Source organism: Sarcophilus harrisii, chromosome 3 (assembly GCF_902635505.1).
Source record: "Sarcophilus harrisii chromosome 3, mSarHar1.11, whole genome shotgun sequence".
Taxonomy (NCBI): domain Eukaryota; kingdom Metazoa; phylum Chordata; class Mammalia; order Dasyuromorphia; family Dasyuridae; genus Sarcophilus; species Sarcophilus harrisii.
This window is the reverse complement of record NC_045428.1, coordinates 545,341,266-545,367,587: the sequence shown is the minus strand read 5'-3', so window position 1 is coordinate 545,367,587 and position 26,322 is coordinate 545,341,266. Positions and strand designations below refer to the sequence as shown.

Below are 26,322 nucleotides of genomic sequence, written 5' to 3'. Positions count from 1 at the left end.
AGTGTTTCTGCTGGGTGAGCATCCCAAAGAGGTCATAAAAAAAGGAAGAGAATTCACATGTGAAAAAATGTTTGTAGCAGCCCTTTTTTGTAGTGATAAAGAACTGGAAACTGAGTGAATACCCATTAGGGAATGGCTGAATAAATTATGCTATATGAATGTAATGGAATGTTGCTATTCTATAAGAAATGATCAGCAGGATGCTTTCAGAGAGGCCTGAATTGTTGCTAAGTGAAGTGAGTAGAACCAAGAGAACATTGTACACAGCAGCAAAAATTGTATGATAAACGCTGACAGATGAGGCTCTTTTCAACAAGGTGATTCAGGCCAATTCCAACAGACTTGTGAAGGAGTCATCTGCATCCAGAGAGAAGACTATGGGAACTGAATGTGCATCACAACATTTTATTTTCACCTTTTTTGTTATTATTTGCTTGCTTTTTTTTTTCCATTTTCCCCCCTTTTTGATCTGATTTTTCTTGTGGCATCATGATAAATGTGAAAATATGTTTAGAAGAATTGCACATATTTAATCTATACTGTACTGCTTGCTGTCTAGAGGAGAGGGATGGGGAGCAAGGGAGGTAGAAAAATTTGGAACACAAGGTTTTGCAAGAGTGAATGCTGAAAACTATCGTTGCCTGTATTTTCAAAAGAAAAAATCATTATTTTTTTAAAAAGAATTTCAACCTGCCATCTGGGGGGGGGGGGGGGGGGGGGAAGAGGTGAAAAATTGGAACAAGAGGTTTGGCAATTGTTAATGCTGTAAAATTACCCATGTATATATCATGTAAATAAAAGGCTATTAAAAAAAAAAAAAAAGATAGCAGTAAAACAAAGTAACACAAAAAAAAAATTTAAAAAAAAAAAAAAAGAATTTCAAGAGAAATGGGGAAAATTATAGAAAGGAAAGTGCATTTATACTGCCAGATCTCAAATTATATTATAAAAGTATAATTATCAAAATTATGTGGCACTAAGTACAACATTTAAGATTAATAATTAATAAGTGGATTAATTTTATATCAATTTTAATTTTATTAATAAAATGTAACAGTGAAACATTACATGCACAAGTTTAGAATAAAATTCATAGAATATTCTAGTGTTTAGTAAATCCAAAATCCCCCGACATTGGGGATGGTGCTCTATCCACTGTGCTGCCTTCAAATTTTAAAATTTAAATGAAAAAATTGTAAAAACAACAACAAACAAAATGATAGTAGCACTTACCTTATGGGGTTGCTCTTAGGATCAAATAAAATGTAAAAAGTTTCTGAAAGTCTGAAGTCAGAACTATCATTTTTAGACATATTGTTATGCATGTATAGATTGAAATAAATTGTCCCAGATGACCCTTCCTACTTTGAAATCCTTTGAGGGTCCTCTGTGAAGTAATTATCTCTTATTCCACTTTGCACAGTGCTGAACACCTGCACAGCATTTGGTAAATGAATGAAGTAGAAAAGCAATTACTAAGTACTTTGTGCCAGGCAAAACAAGCCCAACAGTTGTGGTTGTCAAAGAACTTTTTTTATAATAGTGGACAAGGGGGCAGCTAGGTTGTGCAGCGGACAGAGCACCAGCCCTGAAGTCAAGAAGAGTTGAATTCCAATCTGGCCTCAGATACTTGATACTTCCTAGCTGTGTGACTCTGGGCAAGTCACTTAACCCCAATTGCCTCAGCAAAAAAATAAAATTCATATATCATATCATATGATATATCATATTGAATAGTGAACAAGAACATTTAAGGATTTTGTTAGTGGCATGAAGATGCCCTGGAAACAGCAAGTCAGTCAGGGTGGGTCTTTCACCCAGACCCCAGATATAAGCCTACAGTAGAGGAATGGAAGGTGCAAGCTGGAAAGCTAGAGAATGACATATAAGGATGATTATGTGGTGTGATTGATGGGTATGGATTGAAGGCACATACCAAAGAGACTGTAAAAACCAAAACCTAGAATGCGCTCCATGGGAATTTGGAATGCCCAAACTAAAATGGAGGACCTTCTCAACAGGAAGAAGAGTGACAGACATTAAGATATTAGAAGTTGGGGGGGTAGAACTAGTGGGACTTGGCAAGAAACTAGACAGAGAGAATGAAGGAAAAAGCAAAGATAAGAATGACTTCAAGATGACAGACTTGGGCATGATCCTCAAAAAAAAGAGAAGTCTGGAGGAAAAGTGGGTTTAGGAGAAAGAATGAGATTCTATTTTAGACATGTTAAATGAAGATATCCAACAGATAGTTAACGTGATAAGGAACAGCATTTACATTCTCAGCAGTAGAGTAGATCAGAGGGCAAAGTCAGAATGCTGAGCTCAAAATCAAATACCACGTCAGGCCTTCACTAGCTGTATGATCTTTTGCAAGTCACTTAATCTCTTACAACCTCAATTTCCACCTATGGCATCTATCTTGAAAAGTTGTTGTGAACAGAGACAGATATATATAGATATATAGATATGTATATCTAGATCTAGATTTAGATCTAGATATACATATCTATATATCTATATCTATATATAGCTTTGCTAAACCTTAAAGTACCTAAAAAATTCAAATAGACTTGTGAAAATGGCATTTGCATCTAGAGAGAAAACCATGGAGACTAAATATGGATCAAAAGCACAGAATTTTCATCTTTTGTTTTTGTTGTTGTTTGCTTGTTTTTTCCCCTCTTTCTCATGTTTTTCACCCCCTTTGATCTGATTTTTCTTGTGTAGCATGACAAATGTGAAAATAAGTTTAGAGAAAACTGGACAATTAACCTATATTGGATTGCTTACTGTCTTGGAGAAGGGGGCAGAGGGAGAAAATTTTGGAGCACAAAATTTTATAAAGCAGGTCAATGTTGAAAGCTATCTATGTATGTATTTGGAAAATACTATTAAAAATGTAAAAAAATTTTTACATGGGACAGACAAATATTTATAGAAACAAAAAAAAAAATTAAGGGGTGGAGGGGAGAAATAGTGAAAAACAAACTTCAAACTGCCCAAGATCAAAAGAGCAAGGGATATGGGGTTTGAACTTAGTTGCAAATCCAGCATTTTTTTGACTACTATACTACCTCTTTCACTTATGTACCATGATCTGGGGTCCAAAGAAAACTCTGGATAAATGAGGTGTTTACTCTATTAGCATATATTACAACTTCTTAAATTAAACAGTCTTACTTTTTTTTACTGGAGGTAAGAAAATTTTGCCTTTTTCACATATATGCCAAGGAATGATTTGAATGTACCTCTGGGCAGAACACCTGGAGGATCAAATTCCAACCTTAAAAATTCAAATCACATCATTTTAAATTTGAGGTATCTCTGATCTGAGTATGTAAGGGGAAAGCCACAAGTTACCTTTAAGACTGAATCATATATGAACAGACAATTCTCAGATGAAGAAATTGAAACTATTTCTAGTCATATGAAAAAGATGCTCCAAGTCATTATTAATCAGAGAAATGCAAATTAAGACAACTCTAAGATACCACTACACACCCGTCGATTGGCTAAGATGACAGGAAAAATTGAATTGTTGGGGGATGCGGAAAACGGGACATTGATGCATTGTTGGTGGGTTGGAACAGTCCAACCATTTTGGAGAGTATTTGGAACTATGTCAAAAGTTATCAAACGGCATCCCTTTGATCCAGAGTGTTACTACTTTATATCCCAAAGAGATTATCAAGAAGGAAAGGGACCTGTAGTCCGAATGTTTTGTAGCCCTTTTTGTAGTGGCTGAAACTGGAAACTGAATGGATGTCCAAAGTTGGAGAATGGCTGAATAAATTGTGGTATATGAAAATTATGGAATATTACTGTTCTGTGAAATGACCAACAGGATGATTTCCCAGAAAGGCCTGGAGATTAACCAACTTGCTGATGAAATGGCAGGACCAGGAGATCATTTATACTTAACAAAATACTAAGATGACCAGTTCTAGGATCAGGGCCATCCCCAACAACGGATCAACCAAATCATTTCTAATGGAGTAGTAATGAACTGGAGCTAGCTATGCCAAAAAATAACTCTGGGAGATGACTAAAAACCATTAATTAAATTTAATCCCTATTTTATGCAAATGCATTTTGATTTCCTTCCAAGTAATTTACAATAATTGAGTCTGATTCTTTTGTACAAAAATAATGTTTTGGTCATGTATACTTATTTGTATCTAATTATATTTTAATATATTTAACATCTACTGGTCATCCTGCCATCTAGGGGGGTGGGGGGGTAAGGGTGAAAAATTGAAAAGAGGTTTGGCAATTGTTAAGCTGTAAAGTTACCCATGAAAATCCTGTAAATAAAGGCTATTAAAAAAAAAAAAAAAAAAGCTGAATCATAAATACCATTCTGATGGCCAGGCCATCCTCACAATGAGATCAACCAAATCTTTTAATGGAGCAGTAATGAACTGAAACTATGCCCAGAAAAAGAACCTGGAGATGACAAAAACCATTACATTGAATTTAATCCCTATAGTTATGCACACCTGCATTCTTGATTTTTCACAAGCTAATTGTACAATAATTCAGAGTCTGATTCTTTTGTACAGCAAAATAATGTTTGGTCATGTATACTTATTGTGTATCTAGTTATATTTTAATATTTTTAACATCTACTGGTCATCCTGACATTTGAGGGGGGGGGGGTAAGAGGTGAAAAATTGGAACAAGAGGTTTGGCAATTGTTAATGCTGTAAAGTTACTTATGTATATATCCTGTAAATAAAAGGCTATTAAATAAAAAAAAAAATAAAATAAAATAAAAAAAATAAAAACCATTACATTGAATTCCCAATCCCTATATTTATGCACACCTGCATTTTTGATTTCCTTCACAAGCTAATCGTACAATATTTCAGAGTCTGATTCTTTTTGTACAGCAAAATAACGTTTTGGTCATGTATACTTATTGTGTATCTAATTTATATTTTAATATATTTAACATCTACTGGCCATCCTGCCATCTAGGGGAGGGGGTGGGGATAAGAGGTAAAAATTGGAACAAGAGTTTCAATTGTTAAGAAGTTACCATGCATATATCCTGTAAATAAAAGGCTATTAAATAAAAATAAAATAAATGAAACTGCTAAAGAATAAAAAAAAAAAGACTGAATCATAAAGTATTTTTTTTGAGTTGAAAAAGACTCACCTGTATGGACTGATTAAAAGGTACCCATACATCACATGGTAGTTCAGTTTCAGGCACAGAAAGCAAAAGCTCAAAACAACTCCTATAATAAAGAAAGACAACAAGAGTAAAAAGCGGTTCAAATTGCAATTGAGGATTTTATTAGTATAATTACAAGTTAAGTTTAGACAATGGGTTCCATGAGGAGCGGAAATCACATTTTTCTTATACTTGTGTGTCACTCTTCAGAGCCTAGCTTGCAGAAGAAACTTGATATTTGCTGTATTTATATCTTTTGTATAAGACTACTTTTAATCTGTTTTAAAGCATAAATTCTTCTTGTCCAACTAATAGTTATGTAATCCTTAGCAAGACATTTAATCTGTTTGCATAACTTCCTCAATTGTAAAATGGGGATAATATGAACATATTATCTCAGTGTTATTGGGAGGCTCAAATGAGATGGTATTTATAAAGTACTTAGCACAGTGCCTGGCACACAGTAGGTAACATAAATAATTCTAACAGTTATTGCTGTTAATAGAGTGACAAACCTGTTAAGAAATCACAATTGTTTCTTTTTGCCTTTTCATCCTCTATGTACAGTATAATGCCAAGAACACTTGGAAGGGAGTGAGGGAGAAATGTTTGAGGGTAATACTCTGATTTCAAGGCTCTTAAGAACTAACAATAACGATACTCCTAATAATAGTTGGAAAACTGCTCTCCAATTTCCAGGCTCACAAAACTACCAAGAGCAGCAAAGTAAGTGACTTGCTATGCATTCCAAAGTCAGTACTTATCCAAAGAGTTTAGAACCCAGGCCTTCTCTCAGGTTGGTCTCTATCCATGAACATGCTGCTCTGAACATAGTAAACACTTAAATGTTTTACCAGAACTAGAGAGTCTGTATTCCAGGTACTTTGGGGAAAAAAAGAAAAAAAAAAAAAAACCCACAAAGGGTGTTATAATCTACATGTTCTAGTCCCTTAATTGTTCCCAGAGGCATTTGCATTTGTAAAACAAAAACAAACACACTGCAAAAAACACTTGTTAAGTCAAATGGATCTAATTGGTAAAAAAAAAAAAAAAAATCACAGGTCTTTTGGGATCATACAGCATAATTATTCATTTTATAGCTGAGAATACAGACTGTGTAGAGAGAAGTGACTTTTCCAGGAGCACATCAAAAATATCCAACCTTCAAAGTTCAGGTGCTATGGAAGGACTACATATATACATACATCAGGTTCATAGTGTCAATTTCCCTAAACTACTATTTCTCAGAACCTCTTCCTTTTTTGATTTTATGTGCAAATATATAGTGGAAATAATCTCTCCATATATCTTCATTGTTGTAGGATAAACTATAAAAGACAATGTTAGTTTTATCCATCTATGAAGAGGTACATTATCTCTGGAAGAGATCCTGGAAAATATCAAGGAGACACAACTGGGAACAGGAGAAAGGCAAGAGGTTTAGGGACTAACACAGAAATGCAGAATAATAATAAAGCAGTAGACATACCGACATATTAATTAATTTACTAATGTTTATAATTTAGTTGGGAAAATATTGGGTACACATAAAACAAAATTCCAATTTAGACAGATGAAAGTTTTCCTTTCTGACTTTTGCTCAGGAATATCAGAAAATTGGAGATTTGGGTTATTTGCTAATAAGTAGGAATAAAGGGATTAGAAAACATGGAACACTGGGCCAAAGGCCTGTAACAATGGAGAACTAGAAGTGCCAGACAGGGAGATTTGTTTACATGCCGAGGGGTCGAAAGTAAAGATACTTTTTCAGGTAACCCTGCCAAAATCACCAGTTTATCAAAAGAAAGAACTCAGAGTAGGCACATCATCTAGTAAAAACAAATGTGCTTCTCCCCCCCTCCCCCTTTTTAATGTTCTATTCCAAGGAGAGAGAAAAAGGAACTAATCAAAAATGAAAGTTATTTAAGTGATATAAAAATATACATATATACATAGCCAGGTGCAGTTGCACACACCTATAATCCCTGCTATTATAAAAGGAATGGCTGGTGGATCAAGTTCATAAATTCTGAGCTGTAGTAGGGTTAAGGATTGGGTATCCTCTGGGGGCAGAGTGCCATCAGGAAACTGTACTGAAGACAGCATTTGGAGGGGTTAGAAATAGAGTTTAGTTAAAGCAATGGGGTTGGGACAATGAGTAGTCGCTTTACTTTCACCCTGAGCAAGAGAGACAGTCTTCTCCCATCTTCCTCCATATATTATAAAATCTATTTATAAAAATTTTGGGCAAATAAAAAGTAGTAATAGCTAAAATAATTTATTAGAACACTCATACCGTAACTGAAGAATAAGCACTCTCCCCAATAATTAGTATGTCTACAACGCCTTCAAAACTGCTTCATGAGAATAGATATGACAATATTCTTTGTGTTGTCACATTTTAAAAGTTTGAAAGACAATTTTTCAGGAACTAGTAATTTTATTTATAACTCTAGCATTCTGATCAAAGAGGTCAGTGGCACTCTTGAATGCCAAAGACAATCATGGTGGGCTCACAGACTGGATATCCTTGGAAAGTGGAGTAGCAATCAATTCTGACTGGTTAACCAATAATGAGAGAAAATGAATATTATAATCAGGGGCTATGCAAATTCTAAAGAACTCTTGATTATGTCATTTACCTCTAAATCTGGATAATCCACTCAAAAATTTTTTCCTTGCCCAAACCTACATATAATACAACAGGCTTCCCTAATATTAAATTCCTTGTAAGGCTGAGTGGGATCTTACTAAGACAGAGGAGAGTTAATTCAATCACATTATAAGCAGTGGATCTCCACAAATCATTAGATATTAATAATCATGTCTTTCAGTACCCACAACACCCAATATAGAGCCTGTCATATCACTGACTCTTGATAAATGTTTGTTGAATAAATGAAAGAATGTATGCAATGACAAGAACACTGAATGTGAAAAGCTTCAACATAATAAAAAGTAGATAGCAACTTGGATGGCAAATTGTCCTCAACTTCTGGAGATAATCTTGAAGAAAAAGATACAGGGCAGGTTAAAAGAAAAAATCAAGCATGATTATAGAAAGGTAGAATAGGGTAGAAGAAAGAACATGGAATTTGAGACAGAAAAGTTCATTTTAATAACTTAGGGGCCTCTTTTTTAAATCATGCATAAAGTTCATCATTACTAAGGCACTACTATTCGTGGTGGCAACTAAGCTCATGAAAGTATCTAAAGAGGAAATGAACAGCCTCAAAAAGTAAATCTACAAATCTAAACAAAACAGTAATGTGATAATCATTCTGATCTTTTAAGCATATCCCAATAGACTCCTTTATGGCAAACTTTCTATGTTACCTGATCTGCATAACAGAAGGATTTCCTGTTTCAAAAGTTTAGGTTTAAAATAGCATACAGGAATACTTACTAAACAACTGAGTTATGAAAAGCATCATTAGTAATAAACATAATTCAACAAACTGATAAATACAAGAATTCTTTTCATTATAAAATTATAAAATCCTTTGATCACAATTTTTATCAAGCGCACACACAAGACATTTTTACCATTCTTTTTCATATTTACTAATGACTATATTGAAAAACATTAATAATACTGTGGATGTATTATCTATTTTTACTGAAATACATTATGATGAATTTCTAACTTTACATTCCATAATATTACAATGCTAATCTCATGTCAACAAACTGAGAGAGAATAAATATTACAATGAGGGGCTATATTCAAATCTATTCCAGTTAAACACAAGCTCTGGCAGGACCTATCCAACTGGAAATGCTTCAAATATGGGTCCCTAAACAGATTGTCAATTGAGATCATCTAAAAAAGCAGAAGCTCATCTCCAGGTTGTCTGCCAGGTACTTACTTAGGCATAGAGGAGAGGATAGAGACACAACAACTTAAAAAACCACCCATTAAAATAAAATACCTATTTATGATTCTTTTCAACTATTGAACTATAATGCAGTGTCCTTTACATTTCTTTTATCATTTAATCCGAAAATCCCAGATTTAGAGCTGAAAAGGACATAATGTAGGAATCCAACTTTTTTGTTTTACATATAAAGAACTGAGGCCCAGAAAAATCAAATGATTTGTCCAAAGTTACAATAAGTATCAGGCAAAACCTGAACTCCAAGTCTGATCTCAGATTTATACTGCCTCTTTTAACATTTCAGAGCTCCCATCAATATTTTTGTCAAACTAAATTAGTTTTCTTTTTTAAAATGTAGTTTACTTTTCACCAATTAGTCACGATCTTCAATAAATTAAAGAACTGAAAATCTTATTGCAGAAGAAATTCAGGTCAAAGATATAATAAGCCAGCCAATGATATTTAAATAGGAAGAATCTATCAATGATATAAAAAATTTAATCATAGAGCAGCAGAAGTCAATGAATAAAGATTGATGAACTGACATAATACACATATCAAAAAAAAAAAAAAAAATCAAAAAACACTTTTTAAAAGTGCGAATTCTTTTTGCAAACTTACAGTACTAGTCTGCCCAAAACGAGGAGAACATCTTCACATTCAGTAGTTAAATATGGCCGAGCACTGGCAAAACTCTGTATTGAGAGTCGATATACTTCCAAAAGGCACGCCATGTGTTCTGATGTATTCCTATTGCCTGCATACTGCAGCAATGTCTGTAAGATAAAGGTCAAGTTTAAAATTTTTTAAAATGACATCAACATATTTTGAGTCATCCAAACATACCACTGCTACTTTTTATTCACTTTATTCTTAGCTTATTTCTTTTTGTACTTTGTTCCTCACATAAGCTTCTGTTTTCTATTCTAACTTAAGGCATGGTAAGCAAGCTATCAACCCCAAGGAAAGCACTTGGGACTTGACAGCATTGTAATATTACAACCCCAGTGTTGCTGTCATGTGTAGAGCAAGCCTTGTTCATCTTTTTGACTACTGGCCTTCTCCTGTAGACTAAGTAGTATCTTACTGGCTATGTGACCCTTATAAGTGGCTTCAGGAGTTTCTTCAAACCAGGACTTCTCTATACTAAGGAAATGACAAGTCTAGTTCCTACTCTTATCCTTCTGCAAAATAGCATTACTTGTGAAATACTGTCACTTTTAATTCTATACCCTCTCTGACACTTGCCCATTATTTCCATTATCATTCTAGTCCATGTTCTTATTAAAACCTATCTAGACTATGACAACAGAAAACCTCCTAACTAGTTTAATCCTGCTCTACTCTATATTTCAACACTGCTACTAGACTAATAGACTTGTATCACAGTTCTGACTACATCACTACTAGATTCAAACCCTTTCAAATAAATGGCCTTTGTATCACTGAATAAATTTTTAAAATAATAATGCTAGCTAGCATTTGTATGGCATTTTAAGGTTTGCAAAGCACATTAAATATATTATCATAACCCTGAGAGGTGGGAACTTTTTGAATATTATGCTTAAGTCAAACCAGACTACTTGCTATCAGACAACAGGAAATTTGATGGTGATAATCCCTACAGATGGAATGCCTATTCCCCATTTTGCTTACCTACTTAATATACAATAGTCATCCTTCAAAGCCTGGTTAAAATTCAACATCTCCAAAGCCTTCTCTCCCCAAGCAAGAGTATTGCTGACCTTTAACCCATGACCTCCGGAAACATATGTTCTAAACTGGTCAATCCAAAAACCAGCTTTTATCTATGGGTCTCATGCCTTTGCAAAGCCAGCCAGGCCTAGAGTGCTCTTTCTTCAGTTCTGCCTCTTTTAACCTCTAGATCTGCCTCAAAATTCAGCTCAGGTAGTACCTTTTCCTGATTTTAGCTATTTGTCAATGTCCTTTCGCTCAATCATATGCCCTTCAACCTTTGTCTCAGGGGTAATATGCAGAGAAGCATCCATGGCTTTGATAATATGCCTAGTTGGATGAGGTCAAGGATTATCTCATTTTGATATTTGTAACCACCACTGGCATAGTACCTAGCATAAAGTATACACTTAACATATAAATAATTCCAAGAAAACAATCCTCAAAAATTTATTTCAAAGTAGATATAATCATATTTTTGCAAATCATTATTTCCTTGTAGATGTTTTCAATTCCTCCCTGAATTTTTATGACAAGATTTATTATGGTTTTCCTATTAAGGCCTGATTCTTTTCACTGACCATTACAGGACATTCTATATGGATCTCATTAATGCCCATGGATTCATAGTCAGCTAGTATTAAGTACCAGGTACTGGGCTAAGGGCTGGGGATACAAAGAAAGGAAAAAAAAATTAGTCCCCGCCCTCAATGAACTCTCAGTTGAATAAGGAAAGGAAAATGCAAACAGCTTCACACAAACTACAGACAAGACAAAATGGAGGCAATTTCAAAGAGAAGACACTAATTGAAGAGGACTGAGAAAGGCTTCTTTCAGAAAGTGGGACTTTAGCTCAGACTTAAAGGAAGTATATAGGAAGTCAAAAGTAGAGCTGAGGAAGGAGAAAGTTGTAGGTACAGAAGACAGAGAAAACATTTCTAAATAGTTGTGCAATGAAACTCAAAGTAGAGAATGAATATAAAGTTTAACAACAGCAGTGTCACTGGATTGTGGAATACATCCACAGAAGGAGTAAGATTGGAAGACTAGAAAGGGATCTAGGTATAAAGGGCTTTAAAAGTCAAACAGAAGATATGATATTTGATCCTAAAGACAATAAATGGGGAGCTATCAAAGTTAATTGAATAGGAGAGTTACAAGATTAGTCCTGTGTTTTCAGGGAGATCACTTTGACAGCTGAGTGGAAGATAAACTGGAATGGAGAGAAAAAAGCAGATAGACTCACCTGTAAACTACTTTAATAGTCCAGGTGTGGGGTGATGAGGGCCTGCAGGATGGTGTTTGCAGTATTAGAAGAGGACATATGTTGAGAAATGCTACAAAAAGAATAAATGAATGAACTTGACAATTCATTCACTATGGGGATAGGAGGATAAGAAAACCTGAGGGGTGGAGGATGGATGACACCTAGTTTGTGAATCTGGAAGTATTCAAAACAGGAAATTTAGGAAGAGAGAAGATAAATAGGTTACATTTTGGACATGTTGAATTTAAGATGTCTATGGAATTGATTCTAGTTCAAGATGTATAGTAGATAGTTGGAGATCTAAGATCAGCAGAGATAATTTAATCCATAAGAATTGATGGGCTCAGCAAATGAAATCATACAGGAGAAGACGACTCAGGAGGGAACTTTGGAGAACCCTAAAGATTGGTGTCAGTAAAGGATACAGAGAAAAAAGAGCCATCAGATAGGTAGGAGTTGCAAAAACCTAGGAAGAAGGATGATGAAGAAAAAGAAGGTAAACAAATGTCAAAGGTTGCAGAGAAGTCAAAAAAGATGAGAACTGAGAAAATGTCAGTAGATTTAGCAATTAAAAGATCACTGGAAATTTTAGAGAGCACTCTTGGTTCAATGATAAGCTCAGAAGCCAGACTGCAGAGAATATGAGAGGAAAGGAAATGGAGGCACTTATAAGCAATCTAATTTAAACACACAAAAAAGAGAAGAGATAGAGCACTGCAGTTAAAGGGTGGATGGAACACATGAGGGCTTTTTGAAGGGAAACTTGGGTGTTGTCTAGAAGCCAAGGGAAGTAGCCAGCAATCAAGAAGAGATTAAGCATTAGTCACAATGTTGAGATGACAGTCACTGAGGTTGTACAAGCTTGGATGATGAGATGAGAAGAGAGGTGGATTTAGGGGAAAGGATAATGAATTAAATTTTGGACAGTTTGAATTTAAGTTGTCTATGTGATAGGACATAGACATAACCCCAAGTTCACAAACTTTAGCAAATTGCTTGCTTGGAGCAACCCATTTTGTCAACTCCCCTAACACACTGTTAAAACCTCTCTCAAATGTCTTCTGACATCCCTTTCAGCTTTCTGTCTTCATAAATTACTTAAAGCCTAGGGATGGCTCCACTGTGAGGCTGATTCAAAGACTGCTGAGTGTCTGCCTGGAATTTCCTTATCATGAGACAGCCCATCCTTACTTCAAAAGTTCCTTAATTTTATATAATCAAAACAGTATTTATACTTGATCCTCTCAATTCCTTTTCTGTTCATGAACTCTTTCCCATCTAGAGTAACAAAATGCATTTTCATACTTGGTCCTAATGTTAACAATCTTTGAAAAAATATACCCTCTCCTTTTTTTTTTTTCCTATTAAAAAACTATTTGACATTGAGAGGAGTAGGAAGAAACCTATTGGAAAAAAAATTGTGGAACATAAGAAATCAAATGAGAATTTGGAAGTTTTGTGAAAGCCACAGATGATATTTGAAAGGCAGCAGACAATACAGAAAAAGTTTAGAAACTCAAGTACATCAAATATATGTATAGTACTCTAAACATCCCAATAAAGAAAAAAAAATTTCTTCTCTAGCATAAAGGTAGGCCAAAAAATTTTACTTGTTCCAGATTGTAGGGATGCCACACTTGTAATGAAACCCTGTGATGTAGAAGGGATAACTGTAATAATTGATAGACTTTGTTATGGGCCTTAGAATCAGTTGCCTCGTTTTTCATTTCAATATTTTTGTGGCTCTTCCCATTTATAGTTGTGGCATGGCAGAAAATATCCATAAAATTTTCTGTGGCTCTATACTATACTCACTAATCTCATCATAGCATAGATTGCTAGGAAAGTCTTAATTAGCTTTTCTTAACACACATATTATGTTTTGGCAAAATAGATAATATCCCAAGAGACTAAGTAATCCACACTACAAAATACACTCCCTGAACACAAGAATGCAAAATTGTCTAATGATGTGACTGATGTTATCCTCTACTCTTCCCATTAAAAATTGACAAAAAGGTTTCTATAACTGAGAATGGAGACAAGGGGATGAGAGAATTTTAAAAAGAGACGCCAAGTTAATGATAACCCTGAATGACTGGGAGAATGGTGAGATCATTAACAAAAACTGATATTACAGGGAAAGGTAAGTTTAGGAACAATATTTTCTTTCATCTCTTGAAGATCCTGAAGAATGTCCCCACAATTATTCCCGCTCATCTTCATCTGTACTTTCTTGACTCTGGGGTTTCCTGTTAATTACTTTTCAGTCTTCTGTGTTGGATCATTCCTAAACCACTCCTCCTTTTAACAAAGACTTTGTGGGAGAGCCACTTCTCTCTCTTAGAAACCTCATCAGCTCCCATGGGTTTTAATTACAATTTTAACACTCACAAAGCTCCCTTATCTACATATCTCATCCTAGCTATTGAGCTTCAGACTTGAACCGTTAGTACTATTTCTTGGATGCTCTGCAGGCATCTCCAAAAGTGAACACTGTAATCTTTTTTTTGGTTACATCTGAGTTCCAAGTGGTTTCCATCCATCCCTCCAAATTCCGAACTAGAGAAGACCAATATTAATGGAGATAGATGAGACAGACAAGTAGAAAGTAGAATGATAGATATGTGAAACTACACAAAACATTGTTCCATATATCACTTCTCCAAAGGTCCTTTATAGTTCATTTGAATATTCACACAGCTCAAAATAGCTTACTCCTCAAACAGTATTGCTATTATTCTATACAATGTTCTCTTGGTTTTGCTCAATTGACTCACTGAAGTCTTTCCTAAAATCAACCTTAATATATTTTTACAGCACAGAATTCTATCATAATATACCACAACTTATTCAACCATATCTCCTCAATTTCAAGTTTCTCTCCACCACAAAGAGAGCTGCTATAAATTTTAGGATATTAGTTCTTTTCCTTTTCCCTGACCTCCTTGGGAAACAAACTTAATAGTGATACTGATAGATAAAAAAAAGAGTATACAGAGTTTTATAAGTCTCTGAGTATAATTCCAGATTGCTTTCCAGAATGGTTGAAAGTTCAATTTTACTAACAGTGTTTTTTAGTGTCTCCAACATCCCCTCCAACATCTGTCATTTTCCTATTCTATCATTTTAGCTAAGTCTGACAAATGAGAAGGCACCTCAAAGTCTAATCAATAATGATTGAGCTTTTTTTTTAATGACTATATGACTTTGAATTCTGATTCTATCATTTATTAATAGGGAAATGTCTCATATTCTTATAGAAATTCTCTATATATTTGAGATATATGGGCTCTATCTGAAAAAGATATAACCCCCCAATTTTCTGCTTTCCTTCTAATTTTGACCACATTGGTTTTATTTGTACAAAATGTTTTGAGTTTAATGGAATCAAAATTATTCCTCTCACAACACTTATTTAGCACTTGGTTCAAAAATTCTCCTGTTCATAAATCAAATAGGCAATGTTCCATGTTTTTACAATTTATCTTTCCTCATATTATTGTTCTGTAAGAAATGACCAGCAGGATGAATACAGAGAGGTTTGGATAGACTTACATAAACTGATGCTAAGTGAAATGAGCAGAACCAGGAGATAATTATACACTTCAACAACAATACTATATGAGGATATATTCTGATGCAAGTGGATCTCTTCAACAATGAGAAGATCCAATTCAGTTCCAATTGATCAATGATGGGTAGAACCCAGCTACACCTACGAAAGAGCACTGGAAAATGAATGTGAACTATTTGCATTTTTGTTTTTCTTCCCAGGTTCTTTTTACCTTTCTGAATCTGAATTTTCTTGTGCAACAAGAGAAATGTACAGATGTGTACACATATATTATATTTAAGATATACTTTAACATGTTTAACATGTATGAGACTGCCTGCCATCTAGGGGAGGGGGTGAAGGGAGGGAAGGAAAAAGTTGGAACAGAAATGATTACAAGGGACAATGTTGAAAAATTACCCATGCATATGTTGTCAATAAAATGCTATTATATATTTATATTTATATATATATATATCTTTTCCTCCAAATCCAACTAACTTCCAAGCTTCCCTATTACTGTTGAGAACCTCTCCCATCCATCCAATGTGCATTCTTTATGTCTGACTCCTTGCTTCTGGTTCGCCCTAAATGTCCTATCAATTCATAAATCTTTTTAATTCTTCACAATATTTCAAACACCTGTCTCCACTCACAGACTCACTACTCTGGTCAGGTCTTCATCTGCTCTGACGGAATAATCACAATGATTTCCTAACTGGTCCCCTTGCTGCAAATCTCCCGCCGGACTAGAACATCCACCACATACCTCTCAAAATGTTTTTTCTTATTAACACAAATCCGACTCTTATCAGACCATGAATAAGGATTCCAACTCCAGGGGCTTCTGATTATTTTTAGGTTAAATCACAAACTTTTCTATTTGGCACCTCTTCACCTTGGAATATCCATCTATCTGTCCCTATGGCATTTCTACTTGCAACCCAACTTCATTTTCTCCTTGGTGAATTCCTCCGGGAGCCCAGGCTAGCCAATTCTCATTCTCTGTTGGCTCTGCTTCTGAATCTGTCACCATGTTTCAGCTACCCTCTCATCCTGGAATTTAAGATCTGCCTTGACAATTTAGGTCTGACTTTCTGAATTTTGATACCATGCCTTCTCCCAGTTTCTGTGCCTCATTCCTTTTTCTGGCTTACAGCTATAACCCCAAGGCTTAGCACAATGCCTGGCACCTAACTTAATAAATGCTTACTGCACCTTGTTTTGCCTTCAAAATCTTGACCCCAAGTATGTGAACAATTTTCAGATGAAAATGAAACTATATCAAGGGTGTTCCAAATCGTTATTGATCAGAGAAATGCAAGATATCACTACACACCTCTCAGATTGGCTAAGATGATGGGAAAAGATAATGACCAATGTTGGAGGGGATGTGTGGAAACTGAGACACTGATACATTGGTGGAACTGTGAATGGATCCAACTATTCTGGAGAGCAGTTTGGAACTGTGTTCATCAAGTTATCAAACTGTGCATATCCTTTGATCCAGCAGTGTTTCTACTGGGCTTATATCCCAAAGATTTTAAAGAAGGATGTAATGGGCCAGAACTCTGTACTTGAAACAAGGATTCTTACAAGGTATTAACTCAATGGAATTGATAAGACAATGGTTTTCTAGTTTAGCATGGCAATTAATAGTTCTCTAGTTCAGTGTGATTGAATTAACAAAAAATAATGGTTCCCTAGTGATATGATTGGCTTATACTCACCATGATGAATGGATTTAATTTTAATAGAGTATAAGCAATCAGAGTCAGACCTAGAGAGGCTCAGGGACAGAGGGAAGAGAGAAGACAGAGGATTGGAGGAGTTCCAATCTCGGAGAGACATTCATTCCATCTCACACCACCATGGTGGCTGACTTGTCCTTCATTTCTCTAAGACCAAGACCCTTCAGAAAAGGCCTCCTGAAAGCTAGCATGGGCCCCCAGGCAAGGAGACAAGAATGTGTAGAAGACAGTAAAGAATTTGGACTTTATCCCTGGCTATTCTTGTGGTGATTACTCTTCTGAAAGGAAGACTGGTCCAAAGACTTTCAGAAAACCAAGGAGAACACTACATTTTGGTGCCCAAACGTGGGACTTACACTGGGCAGTCCAGACTGACATGATTCCGAGTTCAGTGGAGAAGTTTCCATGACCCCCAAATTAGGTACAAAAATAGACAAGAAGGAAAGGGCTAAACTAGTGTTTCAGCTGAAATGGGACAAATGTTTAGAAAACAGCCTTTTCCACTGCAAGGAAAGTATGTAGAAAGCATAATTAAGACTAATAAAAAAACCAAGGTTTGATTGTAACTTGGGAACAGATCACTGGACTTTTACAAACATTATAATACTTGTCTCTTGGTTCTCAAAGGAAGAATTAGAGCAAGACAAGTGGAAACTAGTAGGAGAGCAATTAATTAAATATTTCAATGATAATGGTCCAGATTCAATTCCTAAAGAAACATTCTATACATATAACTTAATACAATTGGCTTTAAGTTTTAGAATTAGGAAAAAGGAGAAAAAACTGACAAACTGACAAACTAGGTGAAAAACATGAAGAATTACAAAAGGAGTTAAATAAAATGTAGATGAAATTAAATGTGGTGCTTTACAACAGGAGCCATTAGGGCATTCCCCATCCCCTGATCTACCCCCCTCAATTAATCCTTCATGGGTGAAGGGAGGAGGGGAGGGAGAAGAGGAGTAACACCATCAGCACCATCCACGCCGGAGCTTGGTCTACCCCCTATACAATGATTTAAAAAAGCTTAAAAAAGGACAGGATATATCTGATTTAAAAATAAAAGCATAATCCTGTTATTCAAGAGTTTGAGTCTTCAGTTCAACAAAGGAGAAGATACACTCCTGAACAGGAAAAAAAATCAAAGCTTTGAAAAAGGATTGCACTCTTTATGGGGCTTATGTTAAGATGGTATTAGATTTAATATATTTAACATGTATTGGAATACCTGTCATCTAGGGGAGGGTGTAGAAGGAAGGAAGAATAATTTGGAACAGAAGTCTTTGTAAGGATCAATGTTGAAAAATTATCCATGCATATGTTTTGTAAATAAAAAGCTTTAATTAAAAATCTCTCATTAAGAGAGAGAAAGGCAAAGGTAAATTGACAGCTAGGTGTATTAAGTGTTGTCCTTATTTCAAATCCTTCCTTACACATTTACCAGAAATGTTACCCTGGACAAGTCAACCAACCTCAGTTGGTTAACATTAAACATTTAATAATAAACAAATGAATGAATGAGCATTAGGCAGATTAAAAAAAAAAAAAAAATCTTGACTCCAACCTACCTTTTTCCAGATTTAGTTCACATCACTCTTTAATGCTATATAAAACAGCCAAAGGATCAGGAGATTATATACTTCAACAACAATACTATATGATGATCAATTCTGATGGACATGGCCCTCTTCAGCAATGAGATGCATCAAATCAGTTCCAATAGAGTAGCAATGAATTGAACCAGCTACACCCACTGAAAGAACTCTGGGAAATGACTTATGAACCACTACATAGAATTCCCAATCCTTCTATTTTTGTCCACCTGCGTTTTTGATTTCCTTCACAGGCTAATTGTACACTATTTCAAAGTCCAATTCTCTTTGTACAGGAAAATAACTGTTTGGACATGTATATATATATATATATATATATATATATATATATTCTATTTAATCTATACTTTAACATACTTAACACGTATTGGTCAACCTGCCATCTGGGGGAGGGTGGGAGGGGAAGGAAGGGGAAAGTTGGAACAAAAGATTTTGCAATTGTCATGCTGAAAAATTACCCATGCATATATCTTGTAAATAAAAAGCTATAATAAAAATTTAAAAAAATATATATAAAACAGCCAAATTGATTTTACCCTACATACCAATTTCTAGCTCTATGCCCTCTGCCTCTCAGAATCTCTAATGTCATTCAAGACTCAACTCAAGAACAATTTTTGGTAGGAAGCTACTCCTAATTGCCACAGTTGCTAGTGGCTCCCGCTAATTTAATGTAAGCCTCCAAATCAGTACCAGTTCCTGGTACAAATTAACTGCATAAAACTGTAAATACTTGCTGACAAGAAACTCAGTTTGAATACCAAGTACTATTCAAAAGACAGAACATCCAGATAGAGATATGTTGCAGCAATTGGAAACATGGGACTAGTTGGTGAAAAGCAAAGAATGAAGATAATGATTTGGAAATCACATTTAAGATAGAAGTGTGGCATTTTAAAAATGTTTGTGGCAGCCCTTTTCATAATGGCTAGAAACTGAAAACTGAATAGATGCCCATCAACTGAAGAATGGCTGAATAAATTATGGTATATGAATGTTACGGAATGTTATTGTTCTCTAAAAAAATGACATACAGAATGATTTCAGAGAGGCCTGAAGAGACTTACATGAACTGATGCTGAGTGAAATGAGCAGAACCAAGAGATTATATACAGCAACAAGACTGTACAATAATCAATTCTGATAAAGCTTGCTCTCTTCAACATTGAGATGATGAAATGATTCAGACCAGTTACAATTGTTCAGTAAAGAAGAGAATAAGCTACACCCACAGAAAGAACTGTGGGAAAAGAGTGTAGACCACAACATTGCATTTTCACTCTATTACTGTTTGCTTGCATTTTTGTTTTCCTTCTCAGATTTTTAACTGTGTAGCAAGATTACTGTATGGATATGTATACATATATATTGGAATACCTGCCATATAGGTGAGGGGGTGGAGAGGAGGGGAAAATTTGGAACAGAAGGTGGCATTTTTAAATAAGAATACTGTCAATAAGCACTAAAGCACAGAAGGAGCTATAGCTGAGATATAGCTATATAGCCACTCCCAAATGAGAAAAGGCCTAAGGTTATAAATATGATATAGTAGAGCAATACAGTGTCTGATTCTGACCACTCCTTAGGTAGCTTCTGGCCTCAAGAAACTCCCACAGGCTCAAACTCCAGAGACAATAGTGAATAAGACCACTCCTCTATTCACTGCTGACTGATAACGTGGTCCGTAATAATCTGGTCAAGTGAACCAAATCCCAAAGATCTTCCTACATATGAGCCATAGAATATGCTATTTCTATGGCTCATATCTATGATATGGATAACTATCTGGGTAACTGGATAAGCTGGATAACTATCTCCTTGCTTCTGTTTCTCTGCTGAATTCCTTTACAATTTAGTCAGCTTTGTAATGGTATTACTTTCAATAAACTTCACCCCTTGACTAAGAGATGGGTTCAAACCCGCAAATTCTTTTGAGACAACTTATGACACTAATCTGGGACCCGAAACTTTTGGGGGTCCCCCTTCCCAAAGAAGAAATCCAAGTTATTTAGTTTATAGCTACACACACACACACACACACACACACACACACACGTGCATGCGCTCCAAATCATTATAGTTCTTTAAGGGAAAGTTTTTGGAGAGAATTCTTATCAGCCTCTGAAGTTTCTTCCACTCCAGATTTTGATTCTTATACATGTTAAGAAAGATAAAGAAAAAAATCTACACCAGAAACTTATGGATCACCTACATTTAAAGGGTAGTAAGACATTAAGAAGACAGAAGGAGAGTCTGGCATCACTAAAGATGAGACACAAGAGGAGAAAAGAGCAAAGAGTGAACAGTCCACCATGTCCAAAGAATGGGGTGGATCTGATCCTGCGTTCAAATGCAGCCAATAATTGGTCTTAAGTTGAATAAGGGAAAAGAAAAGAAAGGCAAAATAAATTTACTGAAATAATTTTGTGATAAGGACCTCCTTCTCAATGATTTTCAGAATGCTAAGTGTCAAAGTCAGATACTAAGGATAGGAGCTTTGCAAGGAGATCAGGATAGCTATCTCAAGGAGAGGAAGGAAGAAGATGAGGAAAACTAAAAGCTCAAATACTTATATAACAAAAAAAGCTGTTAACCACATATCCTATGCCTGAAATTCTGAAATCCAGAAATTCTTATTATATACAACTATTTTGCAAAACACAGTGCTAGGTAAATGAGGGGAAAAGGTATCATCAAGAAAGTTACAGAAAATGGTTAAGAACATTCATGATAACTTGGGGAGAGGGGAAGGAAGAGAAATTTATTTTCACTTGAGCTCCATTATTACATAATCAACTGATTATTGGAGGGATACCTCAAACTCAGCATATACAAAATGGAACTCACTGTCTTTACTCTTAAACCCTTAACTTTTAAAACATTCTTCTCAACTTCCATATTATTACAGGAGGTATCACTATCCTCCCAAGTGTCACCCTCTTTTCACTTACATTCAGGCCACACAAATCATACCAAGTGGTGTCAATTCTACACCGAACAACATCTCCCTTTCTCCACATACATAATAGATCTCTTCGTTTAAGCTCTTATCACTTCATGTCTGAACTATTTCAATAAACTTCTAGTTAGTCTCCCATATCAACTTCTTTTAGCTGCCAAAGTTATTTTTTTCAACTGTAAATGTGACCATGTAATTTTCTATTCCCCAATTAAGAGGGACAAAAGATTTACTTTTGACAACAATGTTATTAAGATGGGTAAATGGAAGAATGATCGTGCCTTTTAAAGATATGGGGGAATTACATTGAATTCCCAATCCTTGTATTTTTGCCTGCCTGCATTTTGGATTTCCTTCACAAGCTAATTGTACAATATTTCAGAGTCTGATTCTTTTTGTACAGCAAAATAATGGTTTGGTCATGTATACTTATTATGTATCTAATTTATACTTTAATATATTTAACATCTACTGGTCATCCTGCCATCTAGGGGAGGGGGTGGGGGGCGGGAGGGGAAAAATTGGAACAAAAGGTTTGGCAATTGTTAATGCTGTAAAACTACCCATACATATAACTGTAAATAAAAAGCTATTTAAAAAAAAGATATAGGGGACATTTTGAGGTGGATTTTGAGTGGAAAATAATTCTACCTTGGCTTGAGACGCCTATAAGGTATCCAAATAAAAGTCTCCAATGTAAGTTATGATGGAGCTCAGAATAATTGACAGCAGAGTAGATATATAAATTCAGAAATCATTTGTATAAAGGATAATTAGAAGCATGGGAGCTTCCTGAAAGGGTCTAGGCAGAGCTTTGGGTTCAAGAACTATAAAGCAGAGGGAATAAAGGATAACAATCAAACAAAAAAGAACAGTACTACCAAAAAATTAGGATGGTCAATAGTATAAAATACTACAGAAAGGTCAAGGAGGATATATATGGCCTGGGAAAAGACTGTTGAATATGGCAACAAAGATCAGTTATGATTAATACTGGTCAAGATGTTCACTTGAAGTATAAAGTGGCAAGCCCAGTTCCCACAATTTTCCCAGAAAAACCTGTTAAGTTTGAAAGAGATCAGAGAATGATCAAGAAACATGAGAAAACTATAGTAAGTAGCTTCTTCCACTCTAAAATTATTCAAGAACTCAGCAGACCTTAATAAGCAAATGCCATAACTGGGTAGTCTCCCAGAACAATCAAAGACTACATGGGAAAAACCTATAAGGCTTTATATTAGGATGAGTCAAGAATAGAAGGATCCCCTGAAAAAGCCCTAGGACACCTTGGAAAATAGCAACAACACCCATAGCAACAGGCAGCAAGTTAATCTTAGGGTACCAATGTTCAGTCCCAGGCAAACCCAGATCCAGGAGTTCTAATATCCCTAATACTCTGTTCTGAAATATCACAGAGTACCATGAAGATCTGTGACTCTGGGCCTCAAATATAACTTTTTTTGTTACATGTCTCCCTCCCTCCTCACTGACCACTAGAGAAAGCCACCATTTGACACAGATTTATAAATATATGTAAAACCATTTTATGCATACTTCCTATGAACATCCTTTCATCACAAGTCCTTTGGAACTATCTTGGGTCACTATATTGCTAAGAATGGCTAGGTCATCCTTACAATATTGCTATTACCATGTACGATGTTATGCTCTGTTTACATCACTTTGCATCATTTCATTTAAGTCCTGGTTTTTCTAATAAGAAAATCATATTCTGTCACAATCATATGCCACAAGTTGTTTGTGTGGCTTTTGTCCCTTGATGTTGAAAAGGACCAAAATGACATCCGTATGATAGTGTCAAATTACAGTAGTCTGATTGTGGCTGCTCAAACCAAAACGAGTTCAGAATACTTGGCCAAAGACTGGGCACAAACAATCCATATAAATATTTGGGGTTTCAAGTTTCTTTTGAGCTACTTCAATTCTGTTTTGCCCATATAGTATAATGAGGGCATGCCATTATGGGTAGTCCTGTATCAGTGCCTCCCATGTCATTCTGACCACCAGTGAGTACCTGCCCTGTAAGAGTTTTTCATGGCATAATCTTTTTAGTACAGATATATCTGGCACTGGAATATGTGGATAGCTTAATAGAATTGCACTCTGTAATAGTTTGAACGCTTGGCAGCTTAGTTCAAGAAAAGGCCTTATCCTGCCAGGTGATCTTCAGAATCTTCCAAGACAATTCAAATGGAAGTAATTCAATTTCCTAACATGGGACTGATATACTGTCCAAGTTTCACCAAGTTTCAAGGACAACAGCTCTTTAGAGTTTGACAATCAGTCTAATAACTCTCCTGTCCCACACTTTCCTTTGAAGCCTCCCAAATATAGTATTAGTTCTGACATTGCATACATCAACCTCATCATCAATATGTACCTCTGGAAAGCATACTAAGGTAAATGAAATTTTTCATATCATTCAATACTTCTCCATTGGCTGTAATGGATGGTTCCACATATATGGATGATGTGGTGGTAGCCTATATTTTCTTGGTGTTAAAATTAGCATAAGCAGCAGAGAATCTTATCTATACTTTGCTGCAACTCAGCAGGGTGCATATACAAACAAAAAAATCATGGACCAACAATAATCCATCCACTTAAGCTTTGACTTATAGTCTTTTCAAGAATTTACCTTTAATGTGATAGCTGGCCTTGAAGCAATGTTTGTCCTCATTGTAGGAATTGGCAATAGGGCTGAAAACATCATACTAAGAAGCATGGAAGCAAGCATAAAACTTTGTTTCACTCAATTTGACTGGGAAAGTGCTAGAACATCATCTATTGTCCAGAACCCTAGCAGGTATGCCACTGTGAAACTGATGCACTGATGAAATCTTCTGGGAAATCAAATTTTGATATAATTTCCAATAAGCCCTCACAACTGACAGTATCAAAGGCTTTGATCAGATCTACAAATGTTGTTACATACAATAACAACAAATACTAGAAGCATCTAGAAAGAAGCAGTCCAAGTACCAAGGGAACTACAATCAGTATCACATAAAATCTGGCAATTTCTACCAAAAACCAGATCATCCTGCAATATATATTCTAAAAGACTAAAGGCTTAAAAGAAAAAATAATTTCTCCTGAAAAGCTGGGTAAAATCATATGGGGGCGGGGGATGGGGGGGAAGAATAGGAATTTTTGAAGTACAATTATAATCCAGAGAAACCAGGAGAGATAAATTTATTTGAGCAAATGAAAGTAGCTATGATGATAGTGCTATCATTCTAACAGGAAAAGAAAAAGAAGGTCCTGGCACAATGGATTCTGAGGGTTTGAAGAAGGGCAATACAAAAGTTTAAAAGGTATAATATACTTGTGTCAGTCAACAAACATTTGTTAATTGTCAGGCAAAAGGCAGTTTTTGTCAGCAATACATGTTATAGGAGTGAAGGTGGTCAATGATGAAAATGATCTAAGGTCTTGAGAGTTAGCAAGGTCAATCAGCAATATGAGAAGAGGACTAGGAACAAAAAAACAGGAAAAGAAGACAATGGCTAGGGCAGGCTTCTTCATGGTCAGGGAAAACAACTAGGGGCCAAGGAATTGAAAGTGACAGTGTGTGTGTGAAGGACAGGGTTTGATAAGTGAAGGCAGAGAGAGGAAAAGTCAAATGATGAATTCTATCAACCTCAAGGTACCAAAAGGATAATAACAAAGAATCTTCTGTCAGTATGGAGAGCCAATTTCAATAAATTAGGAGGTGGAAAGATTAGGAAAGGAAGATTTAGAATGAATGTATAAAACCACCAGAACAGAAAATGTGGAATTTGAGTCAGAAAACAAAAGCTTTTAGTTTTTGTTTTTTTTTTCCATGAGAAAGGGCATAGCGTGAACTTTTAGTGTCTCAAACCCCCAGGGCCAAGGAGTTCAAATTGTAAGAGGTCTCAGGCTTCTTTTTATCCTATCTCCTAACACAGTCCCCAGTCCCTGCCCATATCAGATCAGGCTCAGAGAGGCTAACTAACTAATGAGTGCAAAGCAAACCATATCAGACCTTATCATAATTATTCATAATGCCTCTAGGTCCAATTATGAGGTAGAAAATTCCCAATCCCTCATTATGCATACCCCTATATACCATAATTAGAAATATCTAATGAGGAGTCTTATGTATGTCTTCTTATAAAGATTTATTAAGAAAACGGAGGTCAGGTCTTAATAACAGAAGTGATCAGAAGTGGTAGAAGTGATCCATAAGCCTGAGAAAACTACACAATCTCTCACCAAAGGAGGTTTGTTGTCTATGAACAGGCACTTCAAAGGGCACAATGAAAGGAGAGGGTAGTGTTTGGTTGGAATTTTCAACCAGGAAATTTAAGGATGGTAAATAAGGAATTGCATGGTAAAAGATGGGGAATGGGGTTTGAAAAGGAGGATAAAACTTG

At 35.5% G+C, this 26,322-nt stretch overlaps 1 protein-coding gene across 1 annotated transcript in view; it reads right to left on the bottom strand.

The window, feature by feature from the left end:
• The window catches only part of RLF (RLF zinc finger), a 99,080-nt gene that overhangs the window by 50,203 nt on the left and 22,555 nt on the right, over positions 1-26,322 (bottom strand). Inside the window, exons 2-3 of the mRNA XM_031962242.1 lie at positions 9,682-9,836; positions 5,165-5,246 (exon numbers count right to left, since the gene is read on the bottom strand). Coding sequence (XP_031818102.1) covers positions 5,165-5,246; positions 9,682-9,836 — 237 coding nt within the window. The remainder of the gene's footprint in view (positions 1-5,164; positions 5,247-9,681; positions 9,837-26,322) is intronic.